Source organism: Micromys minutus, assembly GCF_963924665.1.
Source record: "Micromys minutus genome assembly, chromosome: 5".
NCBI lineage: Eukaryota > Metazoa > Chordata > Mammalia > Rodentia > Muridae > Micromys > Micromys minutus.
This window is the reverse complement of record NC_137974.1, coordinates 55,058,884-55,072,263: the sequence shown is the minus strand read 5'-3', so window position 1 is coordinate 55,072,263 and position 13,380 is coordinate 55,058,884. Positions and strand designations below refer to the sequence as shown.

General features: G+C 44.0%; 1 protein-coding gene across 1 annotated transcript in view; it reads left to right on the top strand.

Annotated features, from left to right (window-relative positions):
* Positions 1 to 4,064: 4,064 nt before the first annotated feature.
* KIF6 (kinesin family member 6) overlaps positions 4,065 to 13,380 on the top strand; it is a gene marked incomplete at both ends in the record, with an annotated part of 72,068 nt that continues 62,752 nt past the window's right edge. The window contains 3 exons of the mRNA XM_080917438.1: positions 4,065 to 4,130; positions 8,867 to 8,976; positions 11,504 to 11,578. Of these exons, the coding sequence (XP_080773564.1) occupies positions 4,065 to 4,130; positions 8,867 to 8,976; positions 11,504 to 11,578 (251 nt within the window). The remainder of the gene's footprint in view (positions 4,131 to 8,866; positions 8,977 to 11,503; positions 11,579 to 13,380) is intronic.

The window sequence follows — 13,380 nt, the reverse complement described above, 5'->3', positions numbered from 1 at the left end:
GGGCATGGGAAGAGTTGGAGGGAGATTTGATCAAAATATGTATGTATGTATGTATGTTTGTATGTATGTATGAAATTCTCAAGCCATAAATTAAAATTTAAGAGAGGAGGAAATTGACTGTAATTAGGTAACCATATATATATATATATATATATATTTTTTTTTTTTCTACATCAAAATGACTAGCCTACAACTTTTTTCACTTGTCCCTGTTGAGATGTAAAATAAGATGATACATTTTCGGTCAGAATAGCAGCAGTTCCAAGGTATTGGAGCTAGAGCTACAGTTGCAATCCTTGCCCCTCCCCCTGAAAAAAAAGCAAAAAAAAAAAAAAAAAAAAAAAAATACAAGACCAACAGGCAGATGGAGCTCAACCAACTTGCCTACAGACAAATTTGCTGCAGGCTTGGTCTAATTCTTACCCAGTTTGGAGCAGAGAAACACTAGCTATTACCTTGGTGGTCACCTGTGACTTTGGCAACTGCAGAGCTCAGGGGTCCTTTAGCAACTGAAAAAGCATCTTGAGTACATCTGAAGAAAGCAAAGTACAAACAGGAGTACTGAGCAGAAATACAGTTGGGGGAGAGACAGAAGCCTAGGAGATTTAATCACGGAGCCCCTTGTGTTCCCATTACAACCATCTGCCAGGGATTTAAGGAACACTGTCTGAGGCAAGGCCTGGGAGCCACTTATACCACAAACAGGAAGAGGGTTGAGCTGTTGGTCACATACAGGGTATCTTCAGGCAATGCCGTGTCTCTCCCAGTTGGAGTGTGAACGCTTTTAATTAGATTCTTTAGGAGGTTTTTTTTGGGGGGGAGGGGTTCCAGTACAATGCCTATTGTCTTTTTCGAGAGTGTGTCTGTCTGTGTGTGTGTGTGTGTGTGTGCGCACATCACAGGTATGGGCCCCAGGATACAGAATTTGCCATCTCAGTATGTCCTCTGAGCATTTGAATGGTAGTTTCTGCTCTTTAGAAGGCTGTATTCACAGGGCTGGGGACATACTTTAGCTGGGAAAGTGGTTCTGCACAAGCATAACGTCCTGGATCATACTAAAAAAAATGTTTGGCATAATGGTATACCCTTAGAATCCCAGAGTCAGGGAGACGGAGATGTGTAGAAGCCTGGGGCTAGCCTAGGCCACTCATTAAGTTCTAGGCAGTAAGAGGCTGTCTCAAAAAACAGGTGGATGGCACCTGAAGAATGATAGCCATATGTTTTCACATGTCTGTACACACATCCCACACACATGCACACACATACACACACAGAGAGAAGGTGTTAGTTGTTATTTTTCTTGTTGCTGTGGCCAAGTACTTTGCAAGAAACAGCTTGAGGAACATGTTATTCTGGTGAGTGGTTTGAGGTTATGGTCCCTCTTGGTGGAGAAGGCAGAGCTATCAGAACAGCTCCTGGCTGTGGTGGCGAAAAGTAAGGAGGATTGCTCACATGTGGGACGGTCAGGAAGAAGACAGGATGCTGGTAAGCAGCTCACTTTCTTCCTTCCCTTTCCTTTCAGCCTAGGATTGGATGCTTCCTGCATTCAGAGAGGTCTTCAGTTAACCTGCTCAGAACCACCTCACAGACACACTCAAAGGCATCACTGCTCCCACGCTCCTTTGCCGTCAACTCCCCTTCCTCCTCCAGCCTTTGCAAGCACCCAACTGTTTTATATTCTTAGTTTTCCTTCATCTAGGACACAGCGTGAGTGGCATTAGATTGCGTGTGACTGTGGATGCTGCCATCTTTCCCTGGGCATAAGACGTTAGTCATGCAGCAGGTACCTGAGTCCACTCTTTCTCTGCAGGGACCGTGTCAGCTGTTTGCCTGTGTGGACCGTAGAAGACTTGGTTTCTAGTTTGGGGCAATTGTTAATGAGGCTGCCGTGAAAATTCCTGTCTAGGTGTCTGCGCTTTTGCCTTGGACCATGTGCGCATGCTTAACTTTATAAGAAACTCTAAGGCTGTTTTTGAAAGTGCTGGGTGAACCTTGTCTCACAAGTGGACGTCAGGGATCTAGATACTCTGCATTTGTGTCAACACTTGGCACTGATGCATCCCTTCCTCGTTTTGACTCTGTATATAAATGTGTGGAGGTGTGACAGCTTAACAGGGTGAATGTGACCCAGATTTAATCATCAGCCACATTTATCCTTTTTATGAATGGTTTACTCAGAAGACTGTGCTCACCTTTCAAAAATTGAATTAAAAGAGATTTATTATTTATTTATGTGAATATGCACTTATATAAGGGTGGCTACAGAGGCCAGAGTCAGGTATCAGACTCAAGGGAAATGGAGTTACAGGTGGTTGTGATCCACCCAACATAGGTGTTGGGAATCACTCTTCAGTCCTTAGGAAGGAGCAGCAACTGATCTTAATGACAGAGCCATCTCTTTAGAGCCCCACATTGGATTATTTTTCTTACGATCCTAGGGAATCAAACCCATGACCTTCCACATGCAGAGCGAGTCTTCTGTTATTGAGCTATGTCCTCAGCCTGAATTTTCTCTTTTTCACCTCAGCGCTAGACTTTGGGGGGTTTGCAGGATGCTGCATGCTTTAAGGCATGCCAGGGATCAACCCAGAGCTTTGGGCATTCTGAGCAAGCATTTTACCACCCGAGCTCCCTTCCCAGCCTTCCAGGAAATATTTATGTTTCGTGCAGCTTGCGTTTCCCCCCTGTGCATAAGAACTCCCAGCAGTCAGGTTCAGAATGGTCCATCTCTGGAATTTCTTTATAAGCACATCAACTCTTGCCCTCTCTAATCTCCCTAGTGACCTCTAATTGTCCTGACTCTGTCATTATGTTAAAGATGTTACATAAAGAGACTCATAACTTCTGATTTTTTTTTAATTTCTGGAGGGTTCATTCAGGTTATTTCATATTATCAATGGCTTGTTCATTTTAAAGCAGTTTTCTAAGAACTCCCTTGCTTGCAGTCTGGGACTATCGCTAATTAAGCAAACACACACAGGTTTTCTTGTGAACACAAGTTTTCATTTCTCTGGGATAAATGTCCCCAAAGCACAGCTGGTGGGGCTCAAAGCACTTTCCCTTTCTGGGGAAAACAAAGACAAGAATCAAAACCCAGAAAAATGGAAGGTGGGCGTGGAGGTGCACACAGAACTCAGGATTCTGAAGGAAAAGGATGGTGAGGTGGGGTCATTATAGGCTGCTCGTCGAGATGATCAGATCCCGTCTAAAACATCAACATAAAAGGTTAAACTTTCTTTTTCAGTGTGGCCAATAGTATTTTACAGTACCCACCTCACCAGTGAACCCCATCTTCGTTATTGGTCACATACAGACACACACATATATGAATATATATATTTACATGTTATGTGTATATGTCACACTCATATATGTCCCAGGTATTGATATGTCTAACATGTATATATGTGTATATTCATACGCATATGTATATAGATCACAAAGTTTCCAGCTCCTATTAATGTGAGCCACGTTGCAATTTGCTTTTAATTTACATTCTCCTGGAGAGTGGAGGTTGGAAATGCTTTCAGAGGCTGCCTCCCAGCAACTCATGATTTCCAGACTTTTCACATGGGAAGCAGTCTCTTCACAGGGAACACAGCACTGCCCCTGCCCCTTGGGCTGTGATTTTCTGTTGAAAACCTGCTTTATCACACAGTGGTTTCCAAATGAATTCGGAGCAGCTTGGAAATCTCAACCAAAAAAGGCCATTTCTGCAATGCGTGATAAACGGCCGACCGATTTCAGAGTCAGACCTAAAGGAGGTAAGGAATGCGGAAGCAGTTCTTAAGGAAAGAGCCACGCTCTGGATTACAAACTTTCAAGTCTCAAGAGCATCTCCCACGGACATGCGCGGCGGTCCTGCTCGGTCCCGCCCCTCAACCCCTCCTCTTAGTCCACAACCAATTAGGGAGAGGAGGCGGGAACCCGGGGCCGCGGTGCTGCTTGGGTAGCATCTTTGGTTACTGTTGCTAGGGCAGTGGTGTCTGCAGGAGGTGGGACTAGGAAGTTTTAGGTGGTCCCTATCGGAAGGGTCGAGGATCAGTGCTGAGTCTCCGCTGGTGATGGTGAAGCAGACGATCCAGATTTTCGCTAGGGTGAAGCCCTCCATGCGGAAGCAGCAGCAAGGGGTATGGGCCACCGGACCGGGTGTGGGTCGCGTGGGGCAGCCGGCGCGGGGCGGTCACACACCCTGCAGGCAGCCGGGAGGGAGGACGGGGCCCGCCCACAACCTCAGCCCCGCGCCCGGTACACGTGAGCACACTCTAGCACACTAGTGCACGTGGGTCTGTTTGCACACTCACCTGCTCTGTGTGCCCCATTCACACACAGGTACTTCTGGATACACTCTCTTGGATCATTGCCATCTAGCCCAACACATACAGCTAGGAGCAGGGGCTGACCGGTCCCCATTAGGGCAACCAGTGTGCAAGTATTCTGATGCACCCTCGTAAGCGGAATCATACAATTACAGACACGTGTGCACACTTGATTTCGTTGCCTGCCACAGCCTGCTGGGTTTCCTGCCGAACTGCTTTGCTGTTTTAAGAGGTGTTTTGCTGGTTTGTTTCGTTTTCTTTGTTGTTGTTTTGACATTTACATTCATTGTAAGTGTGTCACGTGTCCCCACACACAAGAAACATGTCCCCCTTCCCCAAAAGCATTAATCAGCCTTCTTTAGGTGTGTAATAAATCCAGAAGTTTGCCAAGGCTGTGAAGACAGGCGTCCTCGCTCTGCCTCCAAGGTTAGAAGGCCATGGTTGCTGTGTACGGAGAAATCGTCATGGACCAGTTGACTTTTCCAGTTTATTTCCGATCCTCTTCTGGAGATTCTTGTCATTGTCTTATTTTACACACTAGGACACTGGGATACGTTAAGTGAAATGGCCAGGGCGCCCAGCCTGTAAATAGCAGGGACTGGTTTTAATTTGAACTTAGTTTGTTTGTCTTGAGACAGTGACTCACTATGCCAGATTAGCCTTGAACTCAGAGAGATCCCTCTGCCTCTGCCCCGTAAATGCTGGGATTAAAGGTGTGTACTACTATTCCCGTTTCTTAACTTAGAATTTTAATTTTACATTTCATCAAGACTTTATTTGTTTTTGAACTCCCTCAGTGTCTCCTCTCATCTTTCTATCTTTCCAAACAAGCCATCCCCGTCTCAGATCTTATTTGTGGGGTGCAAGGCATCGAGTTTAGTTTTCATTAAGGATTTTTAAAATTACATTCTCTCTTCAGAAAATAAATAAAACCCCTAGCTTTTTCCTGACTCCCAGTTTGGTTTATATTTATGAATGTACAGAATAAGTTTATAATTAATAATGTTTAATCTCTATTTTGTTCCAGTGTTTATATAAACATGTAACATTATGGTCTCTTTTAATTTAGAATTTGCCTCTGGTAATTTGCGTTCTTAAAATAAGGAGATTATAATGTCCCTGCCATCAGCAGCAGCAGTGGCCCTTTATTTCATGAAAACATTAAGGAGATGTTATAGGAAAAGACCCAAAGAAAAAAAATCAGTCATTAAAAAAAATTGCTTTAATTTCTATGTAGGAGCATTTTGCCTGCATGTCTTTATGTGAACTGCATGCATGCAGTGTCTGTAGTGGCCAGGAAAGACCATTGGATTCTCTGGAACTGGAGTTACAAATGGTCTGAGTTGCCACGTGGTTGCTGGGAACTGAACCCAGGTCCCTCTTGTACAAGCAGAAAGTGCACTCAATCACTGAGCCATTCCCCAGACCCAATATCAGCCATGTTTGTTTAAAGAAATGAAACAGTAGGAAGGGAGCCCTGGGCATCTTTGCCTCTACCTCTCCTCGAGGTTCCCTGTGCAGATACTTTTTAAAGCACATGTAATTTGACCTTCTGATCCTTAGCCTTTGCACTGACTTGGGGGACAGAGAAGATGCCCATGGTATGGAGGAGGCAGGCAGCCATAGAACTGGGGAGCTCATGAGGAGTCCTGATCTGTCTAACTCTTTGAACCACCAAATACTGAATCATACACATTTATTTATAGATTAGGCCAGGCCTGATGGCACATACCTGCAAATTCCAGCACTCTGGTGGTGGTGAGAGGAGACTGAGTCAGGAGGATTGCTATGAGTTTGAAGTCAGCCTAGACCACATAGTGAGTTTCGTGCTAGTGTTGGTTGCTACTGTATGAGAACCTGTTTTTGTTTCTTTCTCTTTTAATATTTTTCGTGAGGTGGCACACAACTTTAATATCAGTAGTAGGGAGACAAAGACAGGTGAGTGTTTGTGAGTTCGAGTCCAACCAGGTCTTCATAGTGAGTTCCAGGACAGCCAGCACTTTACACTGAGACACTATCTTAAAATACACACTCGCACTCGTGCACACACACACACACACGGTGGGGGGGAACAATGAGCAAACAACAACAAAGACAAGATGACACAAACTGTAGTTTTTTGCTTCTTTATCTAACGAGTAACTGTCCTATCTCAGATGATGAATCTTAATAAAAGAAAGGCTGATGGCCACCCTATTAGACTAAGCTTTTTTGTTCTAAGGACTTTCCTCCTCTTCCTCCTCCCTTCCTCCTCCTCTTGATGGTGGCAGTGCTGGGATTTGAACCCAGGGTTAGCAGGGTACTAGGGCACACCCTGCCACTGTACTACCTCCTAGCTCTCTAAGGACTTCTCAGTGCCTTGAAGAATGTCTTAATCACAGTGCTGGGAATTTGACTCCGACTCCAGTCCCTTCTTTTCTGACTGCTGAGTGCAGAGAGATACCAATTGTTCACGAAAACTCTTATCTTAAAAGTTTTGACTATGTGAGTGTTTGTGGGTATGTGCAGGTGGGCACAGACACCCGAGAGCCTAGGGGGAAGAAATGCAACCCCTAGAGCTGGTGACTGGGGTACAGGCGAGCAAACTTGTGCAACTGGAAGACTGGAAAGCTCTCTTAGCCACTGGGATCTCTTGCTTCCAGGCCAAGACACAGGTTGTTTTTCTAAGTGTGTGTAACCCCCCAGTTTTGTGTATTTTGTGCAATACCTGTTCCTTTCATCCACAGTCAATCTATTAAACCAGCAATGCCCTACAGGGTAGAGTTTTTAAATGTCTCTTGGGAGAAAACAAATCTAGTCAGAAAGCTTTGAACCCTCAAATGCATTCCCTTCCTCTTCTGTTTTCAGAAATTTTATTTCACAAAAGAACTTTTTCACCTGAACTTTTTGTGTTGTAAGGAAGGTGTTTCAAAAAGATTCTGCTTAAGCCAAGCATGGTGGCACATGGCCATTTCTCCCAGCGCTTGGGGATGGAGGCAGCAAAAGGTGGCTCTCTGCCAGCTGGGTCAACATTGCAAGATCCAAGCCAACCAGGATTGCATAGTGAGACCCTGTCTCAAATAAAAAAAAAATGCTTTAGAAATTATTCATACGTTCTGTAAACTCAGGTAGGCTTTCCCTGGGCAGTAATATGAGTCTTACCCTCTAATCATGCATCTAAATGAGTCTAACTTAAACAGGAAGGATTGCTGGTTAGAAAGCATTTTATTTCCTGGTGAAAGACAAGAAGTCTCTTTTTAAATTTTCTTTTTATGGTGCATTACAAAATACTTCCATTTGCATTACATCATTTGAGCCCCACCCCCAAGCACTCTTGCAAGGGATACTGGGTATTGTTTCCCACACTCTATGTATAAGGGTCCTTTGATTCTGTGAGCAGTGGCTGGTCTCACACCTGGTAGTTGAGTTCAGAGTGTAGACATTAAATCTTGGTTTTTTTTATGCGCTTGAGGGTTGCTTTTCCTGGACAAGAAATCAAAGAGTAGGTAACAGAGACAAGAGTCAGAAAAATGGCACTGTTGTTAGGGTTTTAGGACCTTTGAGTTCTATGTTAAGTTGGAAAGTGGAGGCAATTTCTTCGAGGTCACTTAGCAAGAGCTGAGATGCATAAGACATTAAAGACAAGAAAGGACACACCTCTCTTCAACCCATATGACTTACCAGGTTCCTGAAACGGAGTTCTGGAGGACGTAACGCAAAGTTGGATACTCCTGGTAACTCTCTGAGACAGCTCAGACCTCAGAGCTGTGTCTGTGTCTGTGGTTCACACATGCTGAGAAGTGCTGTGTTGTGGCGCCTGTGTGTGAATTTCTCTTGAATAGGAAAGTGGTTCTGATCAGAAAGCTTTCAGGTCTCTTCTCAAGACAAGGATGTGTCAAACGACCACATTTGCACATTAGATCATCCAAGGATGGGCACAGTCTGGACACTGCACTGTGGCGGTTTGTATTCAGATGTCCCCGTAGGCTCAGCTATCTGAATACTTGATCCAGCTCTTGGCAGTATCTCAGGTAGCTATGAAATTGTTGGAGGCTCGAGCCTTGCTGGGGAACGCACATCACTGGGTTGGGCTTTGTGAGTTTATAGCCATGTCTGACTTTCGTGTCTTTGCTTCATGATTGTGTCTGAAGATGTGATTCCTCAGCTCTGCGCTCTGGCTGCCTGATGCTGTGGTTGGTTGCCATCCTCCAACACCATTATGGACTCTCCCACAGGACCCACACGCCAAAATAAACTCTTTCTTGCATAAGTAGCTCCTGTTGCTAATACAAACATCAATTTAGATTTTAACTCTTGTTTTGTTCTATGCACTTGTTTGAGCCCACTGACAGTTCAAAGAGAATTTTGCGTATATGTAAAATTATATGTATAATTATGTACTTTATGTATTATATGTAAAAGTATATATATTCTATATGTTATATTATGCTATGATATTTTGTCACAAAAGCACAGTTTTTGTACCAGTACAATGCTAATAATATCCAGGTCAGAGGTCCGACGGAAATATTACCATTTAGGTCCACTTGTTGTTCTTGTATTTGCAGATTTATTCTATAGAAGAAGATGAAAAATTAACATCTAGCTTGGAAATTGTCTTACCCCGTGATCTGGCGGATGGATTCGTAAACAATAAACGAGAAAGCTACAAGTTTAAGTAAGCTCCATGTCACTCCTCTTTGTTTCTGCTTCATTACTTAGCAAATGCTTGTCCTGTGACCGTTTCTGGGGTCACCAGCCCATCTCTATGGCAAGTGTAAAATGGCCATTTCATCTGGTCATAGAACTCAAGTTTATTATTGAGCCTATGATTAAAAGGTATGTTTCAGTGTTTTAGATTATATTTCAGGACCTGAGAGACGGCTCTGGCCACAAAGTGCTTACCTTCCAAGCCTAAGGACTTGAGCCCTGAATTGAAAGTTGGACAAAGAATACAGATGAGTTTGCCTCCCGAGTCCTTAGGCCGGTAGCTCTCAACCTGTGAGTTGCAACCCTTTTGGGGATCAAATAACCCTTTCACAAGGATCGCCTAAGATCATGGGAAAGCACAAATATTTACACAGTTCATAACAGCAGCAGAATTACAGTTATGAAGTAGCAATGGAATTAGTTTCATGGTTGGGGGTCACGACAACGTGAGGACGTGTGTAAAGAGTCACGAGATTAGGAAAGTTGAGAACCACTGCTGTGGACTCTCCCAGTGAATAAATTCACCATTTGCTCATCTCAAATGAAGATTGATAAACCCTAGGTATCTTTGAAGTTAATTCAAAGGTCTCTGGTGACACATTCCTTTCTGTTTTGTATTTGTAATGTTAATTCGGCCATCCATCAGAACATCTCCATGGTAACAGCTGTATTGCATGTCCCCCACGGTCTTGCTGCCTTAGTTGAATATGGACAGTTGGCTTGTGTAGGTAGGCATGTTGACCAGAGGTCTGTAACCACCCTGAAAGTTCCTTAAGATGCCCTCAAAAGTATTGCTTGAAAGTTTTTTTTCTTCTCTTCAACTCAGAAAATACCTTTCTTTACAGCTATGAAAGTTTTTATTCTAAAGATTATATCCTCTCAACTTTTTTTTTTTTAAGTGCTGGGAAAATATCTCAGTTGATAAAGTGCTTACTTTGAAAGCTCGAGAACCTGTTTGGTCCTTGGAACCCACATTTTATTATTGTTTTTATTATTATTACTTTAAATTTATTCATTCACTTTACAGCCCAATCGCTGCCTTACATCCCTCTCTTTCTTCCAGTCCTATCCTTAAAACTTCTCCCTTTATTCCCTCCCCTTCTCCTTAGAGAAGGGGAGACCCTCTTGTGTACCACCCTAACCTGGGACATCAATGGGGTTACAGAAACTGAAGTGCCCATCTCCTGTGGCCACATGGGACTTCCAGTGGAGGCAGGAGGACATCAAGCCACTCACAAAATTTTGAACCCAAAATGTGTCCTGACTACAAGATGCACAGGGATAAAAATGGAGCAGAGATTGAGGGAGCTGCCAACCAGTGACTGGAATCCACATTTGAAAAGCCAGATGGGGTGGTATGCTATGATCCCAGAATCAGGGAGGTAGAAAGAGGTCAATCCTTAGGGCTTAGTGGCCAGCCAGGGTAGCCTACTTGGAGAATTCCAGGGCAGCAAGAAACTGCCTTTAAAACACAAAGTGAATGAAACCTATTGAAATATACCCAAGGTTGTCTTCTGAGCTCCACACACACAGAAATGCAGACAAAGCCTCCCCCTTCTCATCTCCTCCCCCCATCTGTCTCTGTCTCTGTCTAACATGCATGCAGCTGCACCTGCAAAATACACACACACACATACACATACATACTCATGCATGCAGATGCTCCTGCACACACACACACACACACACACACACACGTACCTGCATTAGCATAAACATGCAGACCACACAAAGTATAAAATTATGCCAGTCAGTGCTCTCTGTGGAATATTCTCTTTTAGTGGGGGCTGTACTTGTTGCCAGCACCTCCCCCCACTACAAGAGAACACACTGTCACCTAAGTGTTCTCCGGTGCTGACAATCCTATGTGAAGTTTGAGAGTGATTCTGCAGGCAGAATGGAACGGATACTCCGCCACCTCCCCGATTTCCCATCCCTGCCATTCTGATAAAGATTCTGCAGAGCAAATCAGTGTTTTCTGACTTTAGGATCACAGGCAGCATCACCGGCCATAGGAGGAGGTGCCTAGTACGTATGCAGTAACCTGGAGTCTCTGCTTCACGATCAGGGCTCACAGACTTCACATGTGCACGCTTTCCTCACAGGGCAGGCAGGAACCAAGAGTCCAGAGGCCTTTACATTCCCTTCATGGGCCATGCGGTCTTTGAGGCTGGACTCTAATACTAGCCACAGACACTGCTCCTCTGGAGCACTCAAAATACACAGTTTATGATTTGGTTCAAAGCTGGTGTGACTTTTTTCAGAGGGAGACAGTTGTACAGATCTTGTCAAAGCCATATTGTTTACACACTATTTGTGAGCAAGAATACAATGGCACAGTGTGGGGAGATGACAGGGCCAACATTGTCTTAGGTTAGGTAAGCCCGGTGATGTCAGTGTGGGTCATTTACAAACGTGTTTCTGAAAACAAGATCCACTAAGCCAATAGCATTGGAAGGCTAGGCCTTGAGATGATTACCATTTTCATATTGCAGGTTTCAAAGGATTTTTGACCAAGAGGCTAAGCAAGAGATCATTTTCGAGATCATTGCCAAACCAGTCGCCGAGAGGTAGGATTTCCCAGGCTCTGTTCTGGGCCGGGGGCTTTTGATCTTGTTTCCAATCCTCGGGTGATTGTGGTAATTTGCTTCCATGTATCAATCATAGACTCAGGCCTCAGGGCATGAAACAGGGATAGCATTAATTATTTCTATTAATAGCTGTTTGTTTTGGACTCAGATCGGATTCCCTGAAGCAAACCGGAGATGAGGACAGACTAGCTATTCTTTTAGTCTCTTTTAAAAGGTCCAGTGTGGGGCTGGAGAGATGACTCAGTGGTTAAGAGCGCTTTATGCACTTGCAGAGGCCAGAGTTCAGTCCCCAGAATCCACTGAGCAGTCCACAACCTCCTGTAATTCCAGCTCTTAGGATCTGGCATGCCCTCTAGCCTCCAAGGGCACCTGTGCACACATTTACACACACTAATATGCATACACACAGATACATAAGAAAATCCTTTTAAAGGTTCCATAGCCATGGGTAATACATGCTGACACTCCTCAAAATGGTATGGCTACTGGTGTGGGAAATCTAGACCATTTTTCTTCTGTTATTTCAGTTCTTTTCTTGGTTCAATATTTCTTTTATTGTTACTATTATGGTTTTAATTTTCAGGTATGTCTGTGTGGTATATATGTGTGTGTGCACATGCTTGCATGGGTGTCTGTGTGAGTGTGCATGTGTGAATGTGTGTGCACATATGTATGTATGCATGCGCATGCTTTATGTGCATATGTGCATACATGTGTATGTTTGTGTGCTTGTGTGTGAGTATGCGTGAACTGTTCTTGAGGGTGTGGAAACTAGAGGTCACTGAAGGTCAACAATGAGATGTCTTCCTCAATGGCTTCTCAGTTTTTGAGACAGTCTCTCTCATGAAACCTGAAGTTCACCATTCCAGGAAGAGTAGCTGGCCTGTGAGACCCTAGGATCTTCCTGTTTCATTCCCAGTGGTGGGGCTGAGAGCACGCACTGCTGTGCTGGGCTTCTAACAGCACTGCTGGAATCTGAACTTAGGTTCCCATTGTCATGTGGCAAACAAGTGCTTTACCCACTGATCCATTTCCACCAGTATTTCAAATAATTAGGTGGACAAAGGATAAGGTTAAAAGATGACTCTCGGGAGGCCTAATGGTGATTGGTTCTAATCCTCTTCAGCTTGGTCAAAGCTTGGTCCTTTCTTTCTAGAGTCATCTGTTTTAGTATACCTCAGCAGTTCCAGGATGGTGACTGTGGTCATGACTTTTGCACAATGGTGTTGGACAATCAGATGCAAACATATTGATGTATCTTAGCAAATTCTCTTCGCGTCTAGGTCAGTGTTTCTCAACCTGTGGGTCATGATCTCATTGGCAAACCTCAGTCTCCAAACTATTTCTATTACTATTTATAACAATAGCAAGAATACACTTACAAATAGTTTTATGGTTGGGGTCGCAGCATTAGAAAGGTTGAGAACCACGGATACAGGTCATCACAGCCCTTGGCAAACATACGGTGCTTTGTGTGGAAGCTTCCTGAGAGCAACAGCTAACCAGGCTGTTCTCTGATACTTAAGCCATTGGAATGGTTCAGTGATCATTCATCCATCTTAACAGATAAGATGACACACATCTCTGCCCAATAAAGCCAGTTTTCTAATCTACTAGTTCATGTCACTCTTCTAGGGACTCTGGGGGAAGCCTGCTGTCACACCTTGCCCTTCACACTTCTGTGTTGTAGATCTTGCCCAAATCAAGCTCATTCCATCTCATATAGTCGTCCTTCTTGGGCAAAACAGTCAAATAGACTTTTATTCTCCTATAACCACAAT